General features: G+C 43.8%; 1 protein-coding gene across 2 annotated transcripts in view; it reads left to right on the top strand.

Moving 5' to 3' along the window:
* GPR156 (G protein-coupled receptor 156) overlaps positions 1–19,767 on the top strand; it is a 68,816-nt gene that overhangs the window by 41,368 nt on the left and 7,681 nt on the right. Inside the window, exons 3-7 of one of the 2 annotated variants that reach the window (XM_008146643.3) lie at positions 469–604; positions 861–971; positions 6,690–6,815; positions 7,757–7,852; positions 11,522–11,758. In XM_008146643.3, coding sequence (XP_008144865.2) covers positions 469–604; positions 861–971; positions 6,690–6,815; positions 7,757–7,852; positions 11,522–11,758 — 706 coding nt within the window. The remainder of the gene's footprint in view (positions 1–468; positions 605–860; positions 972–6,689; positions 6,816–7,756; positions 7,853–11,521; positions 11,759–19,767) is intronic. The other variant, XM_054711807.1, reaches the window with a different exon arrangement.

The following is a 19,767-nucleotide window of genomic DNA, read 5'->3' on the forward strand; positions in this document are numbered from 1 at the left end:
CTCGTTCCCTCTTGGTCAGGTAGAGACAGGAAAACAGTTTATTTATCAAATAAAGTAATAGCGTATGAAAAAAAAAATCCCAAGCCTTTTTTCCAAATAGCAGTTTACTTTACAGCTCATTTCTAAAGGTTTTCAACTGTATCTCTTTAGGTGTCTACCTGCTAGATTATTCACTAGGCTGCATGCAGCAGTCTCTTAGCAACCATAAACTTCATGGAAAACGCCTAACTCTTTTAGAAGTTGACCTTCTCTTAAAAGACTTGGAGTTACACAAGCAAGAAGTGCCAGAATTTAGATCTCTTTTAAAATAAATAAACTATAGCGATATTTTAGGGGGCTCCCAAGTGGTTTCTTGCCATTGGCCCTTCCCTCTGAGGCTGCATTGGAGATGACGCTGGTGAGGAAGCTGTGTCCTCTCCCCGGGAAGGGGTCATGACTGTGAGTGTCTTTTATCCTGACTCCCTCCAGGATTGTGAAGATGTCCAGTCCGAATCTGAACATTGTGACCTTACTGGGCAGTTGTCTGACTTACAGTAGCGCTTACCTCTTTGGGATTCAAGGTCGAGATGCTTCAGGGGGAAGCTCCATGGAAACTCTCATTCAGGTAGGTGAAGCCTTAGTTTTTGTTTTAAATATGATGCCAGAGTTTTCATGGGTTTTTAATCAGCTTACTCCTGTCGGCGGTGGTTATCTGTGCCTGTGATGTGGGCTCTGTCAGAGGCAAGCCCTGGAATGCCGAGTCAGTGAGGTCCACTTTCTGTCCCCTGCCCTCTGTGGACCGAGGCTTTGCGGACCAGAATGCGTGGAGAATGACAATGGTTTCTCTCATGCCTCTTGCTCCTGTCCCTTTCCACCTGCAGGTAAGACTGTCCATGCTGTGCATTGGGACCTCCCTTGTGTTTGGACCCATTCTGGGGAAGAGCTGGCGACTCTACAAGGTATTTACCCAGAGGGTTCCGGACAAGAGAGTGGTGAGTAGCAACAAGTGCCCAGCGCTTGACTGCAGATGGCAGCTTCCCTATGGATTAAAAGCGAGGGAAGCTTTGCCAGATGACAGGTCTGGCCCTTTCACAATAGTCTGAAGTTCCTACCCTCACTCCAAGCCTTGGAGTCGTGTGGCCTCCTAAGTCCCCAAGCCTGGAAGGCTGTGTGTTACTGCTATTGGAGAGATAGGTCTTTGAACATAGGTTCTGCTTCATATGCACCCAAGGCCCTGGTACTGTTCTGGGGATGTGAGCTGGCCAAGATGAGGCACCAGCGTGAGGTGACCAGAGAGAGCATTGCTTGGCACAGGTGTGAGTTGAAAGTGGAGGGAGGGAGAGTGAGTACAGAGAAGCTCTAGCTGAGTGTAAGCAGTTATTTCCCTCAGTGGAGCCCAGTTCTTTTCCATGTAGGAGGCCACTGTCTGCACTAAGAGGGATGGACCTAGAACAGAGAGCAAAGGAGAAGACACCCATGCAGCAGATAGAAGCTTTGTGGCAGCAGATCACCTACATGTCTCTGTTATCAGATGCCATCCTAACCACATCCCCCCATTTTATCAGGTTCCCTGACAGAGCTGCCAAAACCTCAAAGCCTGATTATCAAACTCTTTGTCTATAGGCTCTGCCCAGTCCCAATATATCTCTTAGTGGGAGTTTACTTTTCTGGAATGATGTTTTTTATTTTTTTTTTTAATTATTGAATAATGGTGAATATTTATCAAAAGCTTAGCTGTGAGTACACATACATATGAAAAACATTGCCTAAACATGGACAAGAAATATATCCATCCCTTTAGAATATTGATTTAAAAAAAATAGCTTTATTGAGGCATAGTTGGCATGCAATGAACTGCACATATTCAAAGTGTATGATTTCATAAGTTTTGGTATGTGTATATTTATTAAACATGGTGTATAAGCCACAAAAACTTTCTCATACACCTTTATCTCCCTTTCCTGTCCAATCCTTTTATCCCCTGTCCCTGTCCCTAGGCAACTATTGATCTGCTTCCTGTCACTATAGATGACTTTGCATGTCCCAGAATTTTACATAAATGGAATCATACAGTATGTGCTTTTTTTCTGTCTTCTTTCACTTGGCATAATTATTTTGAAATTCATCCATGTTGTGGTATGCTTCAGTGGTTCTTTCCTTGTTATTGTAGAGTAGTATTCCAATGTGTAGACATATTTCAGTTTGTTTCTCCATTCACTGATTGATGGATGTTTGGGTTTGTTTCCAGTTTGTGGCTATTAAAAATAAAACTGCTATGAATATTCATGTACAAGCCTTTATGTAAGCATATCCTTTCATTTATCTTAGATAAAAACCCAAGTGTAGCCCTAGCTGGTTTTGCTCAGTGGATAGAGCGTCGGCCTGCAGACTGTAAGGTCCCAGGTTGGATTCCCGTCAAGGGCATGTGCCTAGGTTGTGGGCTCAATCCCCAGTAGGGGGCATGCAGGAGGCAGCTGATCAATGATTCTCTCTCATCATTGATGTTTCTAGCTCTCTCTCCCTCTCCTTTCCTCTCTGAAATCAATAAAAAAATATTTTTAAAAAAGGGAGGGGACATCTTAAAAAAACAACCACCCACGTGTAGAATGGTTGGATCATGTGGTAGGTGTATGTTTAACTTTTTAAGAAATTGCCTGACTGTTTTCCAAAGTGATTGTACCATATTACATTCTCACCAGCAGAGTCTTAGAGTCCCTTTCCTCCACATCCTCTGCAACATTTGACTTGATTGGTCTTTTTTATTTTAGCCATTCTAATTAGTGTGTGTAATAGTATCTCATTGCAACTTAATTTGCATTTCCCTAATGCAATATTGAGCATCTTTTCTCATATACACAGAATCGGGACAAAAGTAGGTTTACAGTTGTTTATATGGAAAATCTTACCTAATAATAGATAAACATGTAAATTGACCGTACCTCTGCTATGCCCACAGCCAATCAGGAGTGAGTATGCATATGCAGGCGCGGAGCGGCTGGGAGGGGCGGGATGCCTGCTATGAGGGGGAGGGGGGCGGCGGAGGGATCTACAGGAGCAGTGCTCTGGCCAGGAGTGAGGACTTGCAGACTCCCGGGCGGCCGGGAGCAAAGCCAGGGGAAGGAAGGCCTATTCTTGCACGAATATCGTGCAACGGGCCTCTAGTAATACAATAATTAATAAAAAAAAATACAAGAAGAAACTCTGTTTCACATACTCACAACTGTAAGCCTACTTTTGCCCCACCCTGTACTAGTATATCTTCTTTGGGAAGTATCTGCTCATTTCTCACACATTTTTAAATTTAGTTGTTTGTTTTCTTATTACTGAGTTTTGAGAGTTCTTTTTTTAAAAATTCAGGATATAAGTCCTTTATCAGATATATGATTTGCAGATATTTTCTTCCAATTTGTGGCTTTTCTTTTTATTCGCTGAAAGTGTCTTTCAAAAAGAAGAAGTTTCTAATTTTGATGTTCAATTTACCTACTTTTTTTTTTTTATGAATTGTGTTTTTGGTATCAAATCTAAAAAACTTTTGCCTGACTCAAGGCCCCAAAAGGTTTTCTCCTGTGTTTACTTGTAGTTTTAAGAGTTTTCATTTTTACAATTAGGCCTATCATCATTTTTTAGTTAATTTTGAAATATGGTGTGCTACATGGATCAAAGTTCATTTTTTTACATATGGATATGCAATTGTTCCAGCAACAATTGTTGAAAAGACTGTCCTTTCTTCATTGAATTACCTTTGTTGAAAATCATTTGTCCATAGATATCTTGATCTATTTCTGAATTCTACTCTGTCTCGTGGATGTAGTTTATTTTAACACAAATACCATATTACCTTGATTTCTGTAGCTTTATATTAAATATTGAATTAGGGATTGTTAGCTCTCCAACTGTGTTCTTCTCTTTCAGTGTTGTTTTTGCTATTCTAGATCATTTCAATTGTCATTTGGATTTTTGAATCAGTTTGCAAATTTTTACAAAAATCCTATGAAGATTTTGATTGAGATTGTGTTGAATTTATAGATCAAGTTGTAGAGCATTGACTTCTTAACAATGTTGTGTCTTTTAACCCATGAACAGAGTATATTTCTCCATTTATTTAGGTCTTCTTTAATTTTTTCCAACATTTTTTTTGTATTTTTCAGTGGAAGTCTTTTACACCTTTTATTAGATTTATAACTAAGTATTTTATATTTTTGTGCTACTATACATGTTATTGTTTTTTATTTCACTTTCCAATTTTGTCTTGCTAATATATAGAAGTACAATTGATTTTTGTATGCTGACCTTGTTTGCTGCAAATCTTACTAACTTACTTATTAATTCTAGTAGCTTTTTAACTAGATTCCATCAAATCTTCTACATGGATTATCATATCATATGTGAATAAAGACAATTTCTGTCCAACCTCTTGTATGATGGCACTAGCTAGAAACAATAGTATAATGTTCAATAGAAATGCTGAGAGCAGACATTCTTTTTTTTTTTAAATATATTTTATTGATTTTTTACAGAGAGGAAGGGAGAGGGATAGAGAGGTAGAAACATCAATGAGAGAGAAACATTGATCAGCTACCTCCTGCACACCTCCTACTGGGGGGATGTGCCCGCAACCAAGGTACATGCCCTTGACCAGAATCGAACTTGGGACCTTTCAGTCGGTAGGTCGATGCTCTATCCACTGAGCCAAACCGGTTAGGGTGAGAGCAGACATTCTTGAGTTGTTCTTTATTTTATGGGGAAAATATTCGGTCTTTCAAAGCTAAGTAAGATGTTAGCTGTCATCTCATTGTAGATACCTTTTATTTGGTTGGGGAAGCCCCACTATTCCTATTTTTCTGAGAATTTTTATAAAGAATTGATGATGGATTTTGTAAAATGCATTTTCGATGTTTGTTGACATGTTTTTGTTTTTTTAGTTGTTCATATGTTGGATTACATTAAATGATTTTAGAATCACAAACCAACCTTGAATTCCAGACAAACTCCACTTGGTCATGATGTATTATCCTTTTCTTATATTGTTGGATTTATTTTGTTTATAATGTGAATTACTGTTCATAAGGGATATTGCTCTGTAATTTTCTTTTCTTGTAAAATCTTCCTCTGGCTTTGATATCAGAGTAATGCCAGCCTTCTGGGATGAATTGGGAAGTATTCCCTCCTCTTAGTTTCTGGAAGAGTTTTTGTATGATTGGCAATCAACTAGTATAAGTACTTTACAATAGTATGCTTCTATTTCTCCCCTTCTCAATCTTTGTTCTATTGTTTTTACTTTTACATGTGTTTTTGTTTTGTTTTGTTGTTGTTGTTGTTCAAAATTAGTTATCTTTTTAAAAATCAAATATCTGATGGAGGAGAAAGAACTTATTTTTAAAAAATACGGTTTTTTTAATTGATTTCAGAGAGGAAGGGAGATGGAGAGAGAGAGGGAGAGAGAGAGAGAGAGAGAAACATCGATGATGAGAGAGAATCATTGATTAGCTGTCTCCTGCATGCTCCCTACTGGGGACGAGCCCACAACTCAGCATGTGCCCTGACCGGGAATCATACCATGACCTCCTGGTTCATGGTGACACTCAACCACTGAGCCACAATGGCTGGGCTAAAATTTGTTTTCTTTTAAAGATATATTTAAAAATAAAAATCAATCACATATTTTTCCATGAAGTTAACATTTCCAGAGCTTTTACTCTCCTTGTACGGGTATTCTTTTGATATTATTTTCCTTTTTTCTAAAGGATCTCTAACATTCTCATGCAAGTGTGCTAGTGCTGAATTTTTTTCAGCTTTTGTTTATCTGAAAAGGTCTTTATTCCATCTTTGTTTCAGAAAGATATTTTTTGTTGGATGTAGAATTCTAGTTCAAGGTTTTACTTTTTACTCTTAGTACTTTAAAGTTTTTTCTCCACTGTCTTCTCACTTGGCCTTCTACCTGATGAGATATCTGGTCTTCCTTATCTTTGTTTCTCTATATATAATGTATCTTTGTTTACTGGTTGCTTTAAAGATTTACTCTGTATCACTGGTTTTGAGCAGTTTGATTAAGCAACTGACTGTTTTTATCTTACAAACACCAGGAATCATGTAACTGATTATGCTTTCTTCTTTCCTTTGGTTGACAAAAACTCAGTCCCACATTTCTGCCACAATTCATGAATGTGATGTACGCTACTCACCTGAGTTTTTATCATAATTCTTTTTCATTTTCTCTTTTTTTTAATGTGTTTCAATTTTTTTATCCTGTTGCAAGATATATATTTTCTTAATTTTATTTTTGTAGTCACAAAAGTAAGACTTTTTTGTGTATGAAGTCAAGTGATTCATATAAGTATAAAGAAAGTGTTAGCAACCCCTCAGCTCTCAATCCCATCCACCAGGTTAATGGTTTTAATAGTTTTATGTGAAAACTCCCACATCTCTCTATCTGCTCATATACACAAATCTAGAAATAATGGAGTATTTACTTCATAGAACTCTTGAATCTTTTGTGGGAAAAGCCAGGATATGGGAAATACAAACAAATGGAAAAGTTTAATGGTGATGATGATACAGACACAGAAATCATTGTAAATATTTAATATCTGTTCCACCTTTGATGGCTGGATTTGAAGCTTTTTGGGAGAACTAACCCAGAGCATATAGGACACTCTAGCCCCTGTGTAGCCGGTGAGCTAAGGAAAATTATGAACTTGACTCTTTTTCAGATCATCAAAGACCTGCAGCTACTGGGGCTGGTGGCAGCCCTGGTGATAGCTGATGTGATCCTGCTCATGACGTGGGTATTGACTGATCCCATCCAATGCCTCCAGATTCTCGGTGTCAGTATGACGGTGAGGGGCCCAATTCCTGGAGAACTCACTTTCTGAACTGGGGGGACTGGCTTCTGTGGGCACACAGGGGTCGTTCTCCCAGCTGCACTCACTGTGTGGGCATTCTCCCAACAAGAAAAGTGACACAAAGAGGAGGGAGAGTGAGGAGCTGTGGCTGCTGTGAATGCCTTGCCCCTTGTCTGCAAGGTGTGCTCCCACTCCCGCTGCTCCTCCTGCCCCAGGCGTCCTCCACCTGCATGCACTAAGATGTAAACACACTGGAATCTGCCTGGCAGTTATCTCTGCTTCCACATTATCAATAATGAGAACTCTGAGCAACAGGAATTTGCCTTCCCCTAATGGTTGGGAAGTAAAAGTAGGAATTTGAGGTTGTCTTTGGAGTCAGTCAACCCCGGTTCAAATCCTAGCTCTACTACTTTCTAGTCTCTAAGTCTCTATTTCCTCATAAGTAAAATGGAGATAATGATGCTACCTGTTTCTTAGGGCTTTGGTGATAAGTAAGTAAGAGTGCAGGTAAAGAACTCAATTGTGCCTGGTACATAGTATTCAATTAATAGGAAATCCTATGGTCCCAGCCTCACAGGAGCTGAGGAATACAGTGGAATCTTGACATTGCAGATTTAATATGTAAGGTTCCAGCTGTTAACAAATGGTAGGAATTTATAATCCTGCTGGTGCACTAATGTGAATCATTATGGTAGCAAAGCACACAACAGAGGGTAAGGCCTGCTGCCACCAAACATCCAACTTTATTGTCTTTTCCTCCAATTAATAGTCACTCTCATTTATCTAATGGAGTCGACTAAAATTTATAGCTTTTACACATTACGGGGGAAAATAGATGCTGTACAGGAGTTCACACTCCAGGATCTTCACGGGGATCTGCCGTGTGTTCCTGGTAACTGTGGGGGCCCTCGGTACTGACTCTGTGCCCCTCCTAGGTGACAGGGAGAGAAGTGGCCTGCTCGCTGACCAGCACACACTTCTGCGCTTCCCGCTACTCTGACGTCTGGATTGTTCTTGTTTTGGGATGCAAGGTTGGTATCCACATCTTCTTGGGGTACAGTCTGTCTGTCACCAACAAAATGGACATACATGAAAAGGGAATTGATGAGGTGATTCCTGCAAAGAATCTTGAAATCAGGAAGACCTCTGTTGATACATAACGCTCAAAGCCATGACCCTTATTATTTCTTTATATTTGGGAGGGGGGGGTGTCACTTTTTCCTTATTTTGTTCTCCCCAAATCATGTGGAATTCCCCTACTGTTTCTCCCATTTCTTGGCTTGGTTTTAAATTTATTTGTAAATATCAGTTTTCTTCCCAAATCCCTGCAAGGAAGACTGTGTCAAGGTATCCTGCTGCCGTTCACCCACCTCACTCTCTCTCTGGTTGGAAGCCGGGCTGGCTCTAAGACAGATGACAACGTCCAGGGTGTCCTTTGAGTGATTCCAGCTGCCTCAAGTGTCTCCCGCCCTGAATCTCCCATCATTAGACTCATTTGTCTCTGTTAGATGGTAAAAGTAGGATATTATTTCCAGAGGGTACAGGATACCTACATGGGGCACTGAGGGAGGTCCCTAGAATCAACTGTCCTGTTAGCTGGTTTTCAGCTTGTAGGGACAGAGAATCTGGCTGTGGGAGCATAGGGCAGGCCTGTTTTAATGAATAGGGTGAGCCCTGTGTGGCAGGAGCCTGTCTGTCGGATTATCAGGGCAAAAAGGCCTGGTTGACTGATTGCTGGCAGAATAGGAGTTTTTCTCCAAAGGTAAACTTTCACGTGGGTGCTTCAGAGAACTAGCCCTGGGGATGGGCAGGGATGGGACAGGGAAATGTTGCTTTTTCATATATTATTACTCTGATTGAAATATTTTCAAAAGAAAATACTAGGAAGTGAACAGCTCTTTTCTGGTTTCTTGCTAATGATTAAGAAAATAAACTTCAGAACATGACAGAGCAGGGTTTGAATTCTGACTCAGCCCCTTCCTAGCTGACCCTGAACCTCATTGAACCTCTCTGAGCCTTAGTTCCCTTACATAGAATGGGGGTGATGATAACATCCACTCAGAACTGTTTTGAGTTTCAAAGGAGTTAATGCATGGCAAGAGTTTTCAAGCACTCCTGCCCCATAGTAAGAGCTCAGTAAATTTTAGTTATTCTTATTAATCTTCTACTGCTCCCCTAGACAGTTCTGAAAAATCACAGCCCCTCCCCCTTCCTCAAGCCCTGGAGAAGAGCATGTCCTCCCCAGCAGCAACTCAGCACGTCCCCCATAGCAACTCACTTTTCGACTCCACTTGATTTATTTTCTCCATTGCCTTGTATATAAATCCCATTTCTATTTCATTTCACTGTAATATCTTTCTGAAGGACAAAGAACGAAAAGGGGGAAAGAGTGCTGAGCATCAGGAAACTGACTGAGCCAGACGCCCATGGGCTCCCTGACCCATGAGCAGTCCCTGGGGAAGACCCAAATCTCTGTATAAAGTTCCAGGAGCCCCCACCGCACCTGTCTACTGCCCACTACCCCACACTTCTCAGCAGTGAAGGCAAATGACCTACAAGTATATGTGATTCATTTAAGCACGAGTCATGGATGTAGAGGGGCTGTATTAATACCTAGTTCCCCGTGCAAGGATTGTAATGGATTTGAATTTTGTTATTGTTATTGTTAATCCTCACCCGAGGATATTTTTTCCATTGCTTTTTAGAGAGAGTGGGAGAGAGGGGGGCAGGGAGGGGGAGGAAGACAGGGGGAGAGAAAAATATGGATGTGAGAGAAACACATTGATTGGTTGCCTCCTGCACGACTCCTGCATGATTCCTGACCAGGGCTGGGTATCAAACAGCAACCCAGGTATGTGCCCTTGACCGAGAATTAAACCCCACCCCCCGCCACCTAAACCCCCTCTGTGTGCACAGGGCCCACGCTCTAACCACTGATCACACCGGCCAGGGCTGAAATTTTTAAATAGAATCAGATTTCAACATTTTAAAAACAAAGAGTTACTTTTATTCACCTTTGATTAAACTACTCATAATCCAACTCTGCCAAATGTCACCTGATGGCATCAGTTACCCAAAAGTCAGGCCCCTCTGGCCTCCTGACTGGTGTACCTTCTAACCATTGAAGGTCTCAGGGCGGCATGTCAGGCCCCACTTGGGACACTGGACGTGGGGGCACCCAGAAGGCATCTCTGCCATGCTGATCCTTTACTCTAGGCCAGTGGTCGGCAAACCACGGCTCGCGAGCCACATGCGGCTCTTTGGCCCCTTGAGTGTGGTTCTTCCACAAAATACCACGTGCGGGCGCACACGTACAGTGCGATTGAAACTTCGTGGCCCATGCGCAGAAGTCGGTTTTCTGCCTGGGTGAGTCTATTTTGAAGAAATGGTGTTAGAACACTCAAGGGGCCAAAGAGCCGCATGTGGCTCGCGAGCCGCGGTTTGCCGACCACTGCTCTAGGCTGTCAGTCCTCCCAAAAATCGTAGCCAGGGCTGTACCTGCAGGTGGAGCTAGTCAGGTCGGGGCATTTTGGGTCACTGGCAGGTGCCCTGCTGAGACCTGACCTTTATATTCATTGTTAGTTCTCCCTCTGAGTCCCCTAGTTCCCACCCCACCTCATCCCCCTGGCATCTTCAGGTTCAGTTATAAAACACGGACATTTGTGTCTTGCCTTCAACCTCTCTAGCAGTTCGAGCTCCTTGAAAGGACCATGGCTTCGTTCTCTTTGTAGCTCTGGTTCCTGCCCTACACCTAGCATGACACTTTACACACAGTCAGGTGAACTTATGTTGCATCTATATGTTAATGTATTATTGATTAAAGTTTTGATTTCTGTTTAAATGCAGCTCCTTCCAAGAGAGACAGCACTGTAAGGTGCCGTGAGTCGTTTTCTTCTTAGTACAAATGAGAACTTTGAGAGCAGGTTTATATTCATGGGAAAGAGGAAAGAACAGGGCCCTGGGTTCCTGGTGGTGGGGGCCGGGAACATCACAAAGCGGGTGAAGGGTAGAGATGGAGCTTTTGCTGCCTGTGCCTGCCCCACAGGCTCGGCGAGGTCCCAGCCTGCCTTTGTCCTCCTGTTTCCACTCTTCACCTCCCGTAAACACCCACTGGCACAGAGCCTCTGCTAGCCTGGAGAGGTCTTTTGTGCAAATTAGAAAAGGCCTCCCTTCCAGGCAGATGCAATCCTGCAGGTGCAGGGCTTGGCAAGCAGATGGTGCCTGTGGGAAAATTAGAAAAAAGAGCCCCTTCCTCAGGGCATTGCTCCTGCCGCCGCACATGGCTGGGCAGACAGACCACGGGGGTATTTCAGCTTCCATGTGCCCTCAGCTCCACGCAGTGCAAAACCACACAGTGGACGTGGCAGCCCTCACCACCAGCAGCACGATGTGCCCGCAGCCCTTTCTGTAGGGCTCCTGCCCGCCTATGCCCTCCGGTCCTGGGCCTCTATCCCAGCAGAGTCCCGCCTTGCTGACCTCTGACAAACCAATTCTCAGGGCAGGAGAGGAAAATAACATGTATTAAGCACCTACTAGGTGCCAGAGGCACCCTAAGGGTCCTCTCGTGTCTGAGTAAACCCTCGTAGCAACCCTTTAAGGTGGGTATTAGCCTTATTTTAAATGGTCCCAGCCCTCCTGCTCTGTAACCCTGAGTGTGTTATTCCACTTCCCCGAGCCTCTGGTTCTCCCCCCGCTTCCAGGGTCTGCTGCTGCTGTATGGTGCCTACCTGGCTGGCCTGACCGACCACGTCAGCTCTCCTCCTGTGAATCAGTCTTTAACCATCATGGTTGGGGTCAACCTTGTGGTGCTGGCTGCTGGGCTTCTCCTTGTGGTCACCAGATACTTGCACTCCTGGCCCAACCTGGTCTTCGGCCTCACATCCGGGGGAATCTTTGTTTGCACAACCACCATCAACTGCTTCATCTTCATTCCCCAGGTATGTTCTAAGGAGAATTCGGCAGGGCCGGTCCTCCAGAGCGTTGGCTGGGCATGGGAAACCGCTCACTGTGTTTTCTCTCCAGGCTTCTGGGTAACATTTATTGGAGAGTCAGGAGGAAGGTGGGTTCCTGGAGAGCTGGCTCCTTCTGTTCTTCCCTCCTCACTCTCCTGAAGGAAGACAGTCCGGCTCCCCACTCAGCAGAGAGGGCAGCCAGAGTGGCTGAGTGCAGCGGTCCCACATTTCTACCGCTGGCAGCTGACTCGCAGACCTGCTTTTCCACCCATCCTCCAGTCTGTTTCCTCCTCCTCAATCCCTTCTTCATCTTGATAATGTCATTTTTTCCCCAGCCTGGGAGTCAGGAGCCTTTATGTCCCGTTTAGGATTGCAGATTCACAGGGAAAACCCATTTGTAACTCTATGCAATTTTAAATGCTTTTCCTTTCTTTTTATTATAGGAAAATATAAAGCGTTCCTCTTCTTTTTCAGTAAAGAGAAATAAAAACTCAGCAAACATGTGTTTCATATTATAGGGATTATAGAAAAAAAATCAAACAAAGGAGGAAGATAGCAGCAGAAATGTCCAGACAGCAAAGGGGGAAAAAGGGATCTGGAGGGGAAAGTAAAGGAATCATAGTCTCTGGAAGGAAAGCGATGTGAAATGATTCAGATTGGGCCCAAGGGTACCACTGAGCCACACACATCTGAGGTAATGAACTTGACATTAGGCATTTTTCCTGTTTTCCTTCTAGTTTTCTTTTTGTTCCCCCAAGGCCTCCCTCATCCCACTACCCCCTCAGCACCCCATCTGGTTCCGAATGCAGCTTCCAGTTGACTATGAATGACTTTGCCATGGGGCCCTAACCGATAAAATCGCGGATGGAGGCTCACAGGGTATTTATAAAAGGGAAGCGTGGACTCGGGGCATGAAGGTTTGACACAGGCATAGGCTTTTTACTCTTCTGCCTTTTCACAAATTCTCATAAAAATACTCAAAAGAATAAACAAATATGGACATATCTGTAGCAGCAGCACTAAAAAATCAAGGATGAGTATTGCCTATATGCCAGAAACTAGAGGAATTTTTGCTGAATCTTAATGTTATAAGACCTGGATTAATGGAAGCCATTGAGAGTTGAGTGTTACTTGTCTGGAATGTAGCAGAAGAGGGCTTTGAAAAGCAAGGACTGCTCCTCTCTGGGAGATGGGGAGAGGGAGTGGGGAGGGGCCTTTGGGGAAGCTCACCCTTAGCCCTGTAGCCAGCATTGTTGATTGGTAACCCACCCACCTGTTGCCAAACCCTTTCTTCCTTGCTCACCTCTACTATATAGTCTGAAAGAGCTAAACACATGCTTTTCCAGCTTCCTTTACACTTGGGGTGCCCATATGACACAGTTGTGTGTGTGTTTTTGTTTTTGTTTTAATGTTTTTTTGTTTTTTAATTTCAGAGAGAGGAAATAGAAACATCAATGATGAGAGAAAATCATCAATTGGCTGCCTCCTGCACACCCCCTACTAGGGATTGAGCCTGCAACCTGGGCATATGCCCTGACCAAGAATCAAACCATGACCTCCTGGTTTATGGGTTGATGGTCAACTACTGAGCTACACCAGCCAGGCTATGTGACACAGTTTTGAATGCTGAAAGTTTTCTGAGAGGCTTCTGAGAAAGTTTTTGCTTTGCTGAAAAGGCTATGGGTGTGGCTGGGTTTACCTCTTGTACCTTCTTTCTGCCTTGAATGTTTGTTGTGCCTGGAGCTATGGCAGGCATTTTGTGACAATGAGGGAAAAGCCAAGAAATGCATTTACTATACTAGGAAACTATAGTTCTTCTCATGTAAAACTAAATTCAGAGGGAAAGGACCTATGAAGAGATTCTGCAGTTCATAAGAAGAGATGCACAAATTTCTGGAGTTTTGGACAAGCTTCCTTCCTCTGAAGGAAAATAGAAGTTTTTAAAAGACAGCAAATTTTTTTTGTGAATAGGATTTAAAGGATATTGCCTGTCTTCAACCAAAGCAAACCATCATGAGAAGAACATAATCTTAGATCATGAAATATTAAGTAAGAGTGAAAAACATTGTGTTAAATTCAAAACCCCAGTAGAAACACTGAATAGGCGATTGGACATAGCAAAATACTGAATTAATGAACTAATTTAAAGCCACAGAATACAAGGAGATAGTTAAAAAATGAAAGACTATTGCCCGGCGGGTGTCATGGTTTGATTCTAAGTCAGGGCACATGCTCGGGTTGCAAGCTCAATCCCCAGTGGGGATGCAAGAGGTGGCCAGTCAATGATTCTCTCTCATCATTGATGTTTCTATTTCTTTCTCCCTATCCCTTCCTCTCTGAAATAAATAAAAAAAATATATTTTTAAATGAGAGACTAGATCATATATGGAGACCTTATCTAGGGATACAATTTAGAGATAATAGCAATCTCTGAAAGATAAAAAATAATTTGGGGCATAAGTAATCACCAAGGAACTATTAGAGGAAGCCTTCCTGACCTAAATAAAACAAGACTTCTATCTGAAAATTGAGTGAATCAGCAATCTCCATGATGTGGCTCCACTTATATCTCCTCTCTGAGCACTCGCGTCTGTCCCTTGGGCATCCCAAGTCTCAGACACAAGACTTCCACCTCAGCACCTAGGACAGTAGTGATATCTAGGTACACTCCCATCTGCACACATAGGCATAAAAATGCAGGATGAAGTTCACCTTGAAATCTGGCTTCCAGGTTTGAATAGCGACAAGCACTTGATTTGTAAAGTGAGAGTGGCAGTGGAATTATTATGGGATACAGGAACAGGATGGATGGACAGTGTTAGCCTTTCTCTTGCCTTCTCTCTGTTTCCCATTTTTCCTCCTAGCTGTCTTAAACTCCCTTTCTCGTACTTTATCTTTCCTTTTCTGTTTTCTCTCTCATTCTTTTCTCCTCTTGACCTGACCATGATCCAAAACATAAATATATATATATACATACTGGAGGCCCGGTGCATGAATTCGTGCACTGGTGGGGTCCAGCTAGCCCACCCCAATGGGGGCTAATTGGGGGCAGGGCCAGCTGGTGGGAGGGGCCATGCCAGTCCAGTTGTTCTGCCGTTTGGTTGATTTGCATTTTTTAAAAAATCTTTATTTTTCAGATTATTACAGTTGTTCCTCTTTTCTTCCCCCCATAGCTCCCCTCCACCCAGTTCCCACCCCACCCCACCCCATGCCCTTACCCCCCCTACACACTGTCCTCATCCATAGGTGTATGATTTTTGTCCAGTCTCTTCCCGCACCCCCCACACCCTTTTCCCCCCGAGGATTGTTAGTCCACTCCCTTTCTATGCCCCTGATTCTATTATATTCACCAAATTATTCTGTTCATCAGATTTTTTATTCACTTGATTTTTAGATTCACTTGTTGATAGATACGTATTTGTTGTTCATAATTTTTACCTTTACCTTTTTCTTCTTCCTCTTCTTAAAGAATACCTTTCAGTATTTCATATAATACTGGTTTGGTGGTGATGAGCTCCTTTAGCTTTTTCTTATCTGTGAAGCTCTTTCTCTGACCTTCAATTCTGAATGATAGCTTTGCTGGGTAGAGTAATCTTGCTTGTAGGTTCTTGCTATTCATCATTTTGAATATTTCTTGCCACTCCCATCTGGCCTGCATAATTTCTGTTGAGAAATCAGCTGACAGTCGTATGGGTGCTCCCTTGTAGGTAACTAACTGTTTTTCTCTTGCTGCTTGTAAGATTCTCTCTTTGTCTTTTGCCCTTGGCATTTTAATGATGATGTGTCTTGGTGTGGTCCTCTATGGATTCCTTTTGTTTGGGGTTCTCTGTGCTTCCTGGACTTGTAAGTCTATTTCTTTCACCAGGTGGGGGAAGTTTTCTGTCATTATTTCTTCAAATAGGTTTTCAGTATCTTGCTCTCTCTCTTTTCTGGTACCCCAATAATTCGGATGTGTAGAATGCTACTTGGTCCACTTGGTATGCTTGAAGTTGTCCCAGAGGCTCCTTACACTATCTTCATATTTTTGGATTCTTTCTTCTTTTTGCTTTTCCAGTTGGGTGTTTTTGCTTCTTTGTATTTCAAATCTTTGACTTGATTCTTGCGATCCTCTAGTCTGCTGTTGGATCTCTGTATATTATTTTTTATTTCAGTCAGTGTATGTTTAATTTCTAGTTGGTCCTTTTTCATATCCTCGAGGGTCTCACTAAATTTATCGGCCTTCTCTAGAAAATTCTTGAAAAACCTTATAACCGTGGTTTTGAACTCTATATCCAGTCATTTGCTTTCCTCCATTTCTTTCATTTGTGACCCGTTTCTTTGTCTCTGCATTTTGGCTGCTTCCCTGAGTTTATAGAGTGGCTTTGTATGCTAGGTGTCCTATAGGGCCCAGTGGCTAAGCCTCCCTAATTACCTGAAGTGGACACTCTTGGTGCATCCCTTTGTGGGCTGTGTGCACAGTCTTGTTGTAGTTAAGCCTTGATTATTGTTGGTATCACTGGGAGGAATTGACCTCCAGGCCAATTGGCTGTGAGGATCAGCTGTGTCTATGCTGGAGACACCCTTATGAGGCAAGACTTGCTTCAGTGGGTCTTTGGTGCTCACTGAGTCTGCCCCCTGAGTGTGTCCCTTATGGATTTGAGGAGTTGTAATCTGGATGGTCCTACTCTGACCCCTGGGTACACTGGCTCTTGGATCTCCAAGGAGGTGCTAATTTAGCCTCTGCCTGAGGCCGCCCAGCAGGAGCTACAGAGAGGTCTGCAGATTCCTCTTCCTTGTTTGGGTTTTGGAGGTGCCCAGATGAGGCCCAGCTGTGAAGCAATGCAAGCTGCTGTGGGGCCTTGGGCCTTCTTTTGGATGTTCTGGGTCTCTCTGACTCAGCTGCAGTTTGATAGGTAAGTTTAGATTTCAAAGGACCAGGCCATTCATATGCAAAAGCCTCTGTGCACAGCTTGGATGGGGCAGAGTCTCAGGGCAGAGCAAACAGCAATGGCTTCCCATCAGCCCTGCCCTAAGAGGCCCTCGGGTCTCAGTGTCCTTTGGTAATCACTGCAAGCACCTCTGAGAGAAAGCTGCCCTTGAGTTTCGCCTGCTGCCAGATAGTCCAGTTTCTCCCCGTATGAGTCTGGGTCCCCAGAATCTCGCCCTGAACTGGAGTTCAGAGCAGTCAGGAGCTTGTGTCTCCCTCCCGATTGAGAAAGCCAGTCGTGTACTCAGTTGCCAGCCTTCTCGGCATGTGCGCCTCTGTACCTCTGCCTTCCGCAGCTCCTGTGAGTCTCAGTGTGCTTTTCTCTTTCCTTCTAGTTGTAGAATTTCCACTCAGCCGGCCTTCCTGTGGTTCTGGATGATGTCCATTTTGTCTTTTAGTTGTAGTTTTGAAATTGTTGTGCAAGGCAGCAGTTTAGGTGTTTACCTATGCTGCCATCTTGGTTTCTCCAGTTGATTTGCATATTACCCTTTTATTATATAGGAGATATATATATATATATACACACACATATATTCTATTATATTTTAGGTTTAGGAAGTAAATTCTTTCTTTTTTTTTTAATCTAAAAGTAACTAGAAGGTTTATCCTTTTTTTGTGCGCCCTTTAATTGACTTTGCCCTCTGGCTCAGTGGCCTTTGGTAGAAGAAAGAGTCTCCCTGTGAGAGCTGCACTGTGCATTCCTAGGAGAGAAAAACAGCTGAGCAAAGTTGGAAAAGTATCTGAGGAGAGCTACATGGGGAAGGAAGAGAGCAAAGAGAGGGTACTTCCTCCTGCCACTGAGCCTTCAGACTGGACAGCTTATGAAAATAAAGGCACAGATGCCTCAAGGGCAATTAGGTGGCTCCAGAGAGCTGAGTGAAATGGCACAAGTGGGCCAAGTAGCATTCTACACAGGTCCTCAGGAAATGCCTGAGTGTTGATGCCAGACACTGAGGTCATCACCAGCCATGAGCAAGCCTCTGCTTTTGTTGATGGCATCCTGCATGTGAGCCATCTCCACACACATCTTCTCCCTCCCTCCCTCCACCTCTGAGAGACAGATAGGTCCTGAGACAGGACATTGTTTTCTCCTCTAATCCCCCAAAGTGTTTCACCTGCTCCTCCATGTAAGTACTTAGGACTTCCTACTCTGCCTTAGAGTTATCTGCGTATGTCTCAGTGCCCCTACTAGATAGGTGAGTTGTTTTTTTTAAAGGAAAACTATTTGTTCATTTATTCATCCATTCATTTATTAACTGCTGGGAACATGCAGTTCAACACACGCCCCCATCTCTGGGTGTAGCTGGGAGCAGACATGAAAGGAACTATAATGCATGTTTTAAGTGTTTGGGGAAGGCAAGTTATACGATGCTGAGGAAGGGGTGCCCTAGCCTGTCTAGGAACTCCATAACACCTTCTCAGAAAATGGGCCCAGTCTTGAAGGATAAGCAAGATTGGGGAAGGGCAGTGGGTGGCATTCAGATGGGGGAACAGCATGACAAGAGGTAGAGAGGTAGGAGAGAGAACAAGCTATGTTTGGAGCACCACAAATCTGCACTTTTTGAAGCACAAATTGAAGGAAAGGAAGAGTGGCGGATGGTTAAGAGGTGACATCCTCAAGGTCCTCGTGTATCCTGTTAAAGACTGGAGATTGAATCCCACTGTATTAGTTTCCTGTGGCTGCTGTAACAAATTAACACAAATTGAGTGACTTAATTCAGATGTATTGTCTTATAGGTCTGGCAGTCATAAATCTGAAATGGGTCTTATTTACTTGGCTACAATCAGGATGTCAGTAGGTCTGCATCCCTTCTGGAGGCTCCTGAGGAGAATCCGCTCCCATGCTTTTTCAGCTGCTAGAGGCCACCTGCATTCTGTGACTCCTGCCTCTTTCTCTATCTTTAGAGCCAGCAGTGTGACATCTTCAAATCTCTCTCTTTCTGACCTCCATTCCCATGGTCACTTCTCTTTTCCTGCCTCCCTCTCATAAGGACTCATGATGACATTGGGCCCACTGTACAATCCAGAATAATCTCCCCATCTCACATCCTTAACTTGAACACATTTACAGAATCCCTTTTGCCACATAAGACAACCTGTTCACAAGTTCCAGGGCTTGAGGGCGGGGGTGGGTGGGTGGGGTGGAGAGGAGGAACACCTTTGTGGGGGAGCATTATTTATCCTACCACACCCACAAAGCTCAGAGGCTGAAAAACCAGGAATGTGCCTGTCCTTCTGGAGGAAGGGTCCTGGAGAAGTCCTGAAATTGTGACCTGGGGTCATCTATTGCCATATTTCGGAAACTCCAACGGATCAAGTCTGAAGGATCAGGATCCTCACAGACACGGAACTAAGGCAGCAGAGGCTTTCATCAGGGGGCACCCTGGCTCCACCTGGTCAGCTTGGGGTGAGACAGACCCAAAGCCCTGGATGTGCCCTTACACCAGTGCTGAGCAGTTCCTCCAGAGAGGGCCGGGCCTGGGGTGCTGGGGAGAGAGAGGAGAAGCTCTACTGCTGAGGAATTGAGGAGCCCGAAAGGGAGCCCAGATACTGCAACAGTGCTAGGTCAGTACTGGGAGAACAACACTGGCGTCTGCTCCGTCCACTCAGGACCGAATAGTGACCCTATGGTGCCAGGCTCCAGTAACGCCCGAGTAGGGTGGGGAGCTGATGGCACCCGAGGCCTTTGAGAAGGACATCTGAGGGGGAGGTTCCTGGCCTGACCCAGGACAGATCACACAGACTCCTGATAGCATGAGGAACATGCAGTTCAACACACGCTGAGCACACAGAGGCTGTGGTATTGAAATTGATGGAAAGATTTAGAATCGGATCTGCGCTTTACCAAATTGGGGTTAGGACATGTTTGATGAGTGAGCAAAGAAGTCCCAGGATCCCTGTGAGGCTCCCACAGCCACCAACATCGTTTCTAAGGTGCCACAGTGCCCAGTGTACATCACTAGGACTCTCAGTGCTGGGATTTCCTACAGGAAAAACAGACGCTTCCGTCTCTGTGGCCTCCCCTGGC

The sequence above is a fragment of the Eptesicus fuscus genome, chromosome 3 (assembly GCF_027574615.1).
Source record: "Eptesicus fuscus isolate TK198812 chromosome 3, DD_ASM_mEF_20220401, whole genome shotgun sequence".
NCBI classification, from domain to species: Eukaryota; Metazoa; Chordata; class Mammalia; order Chiroptera; family Vespertilionidae; genus Eptesicus; species Eptesicus fuscus.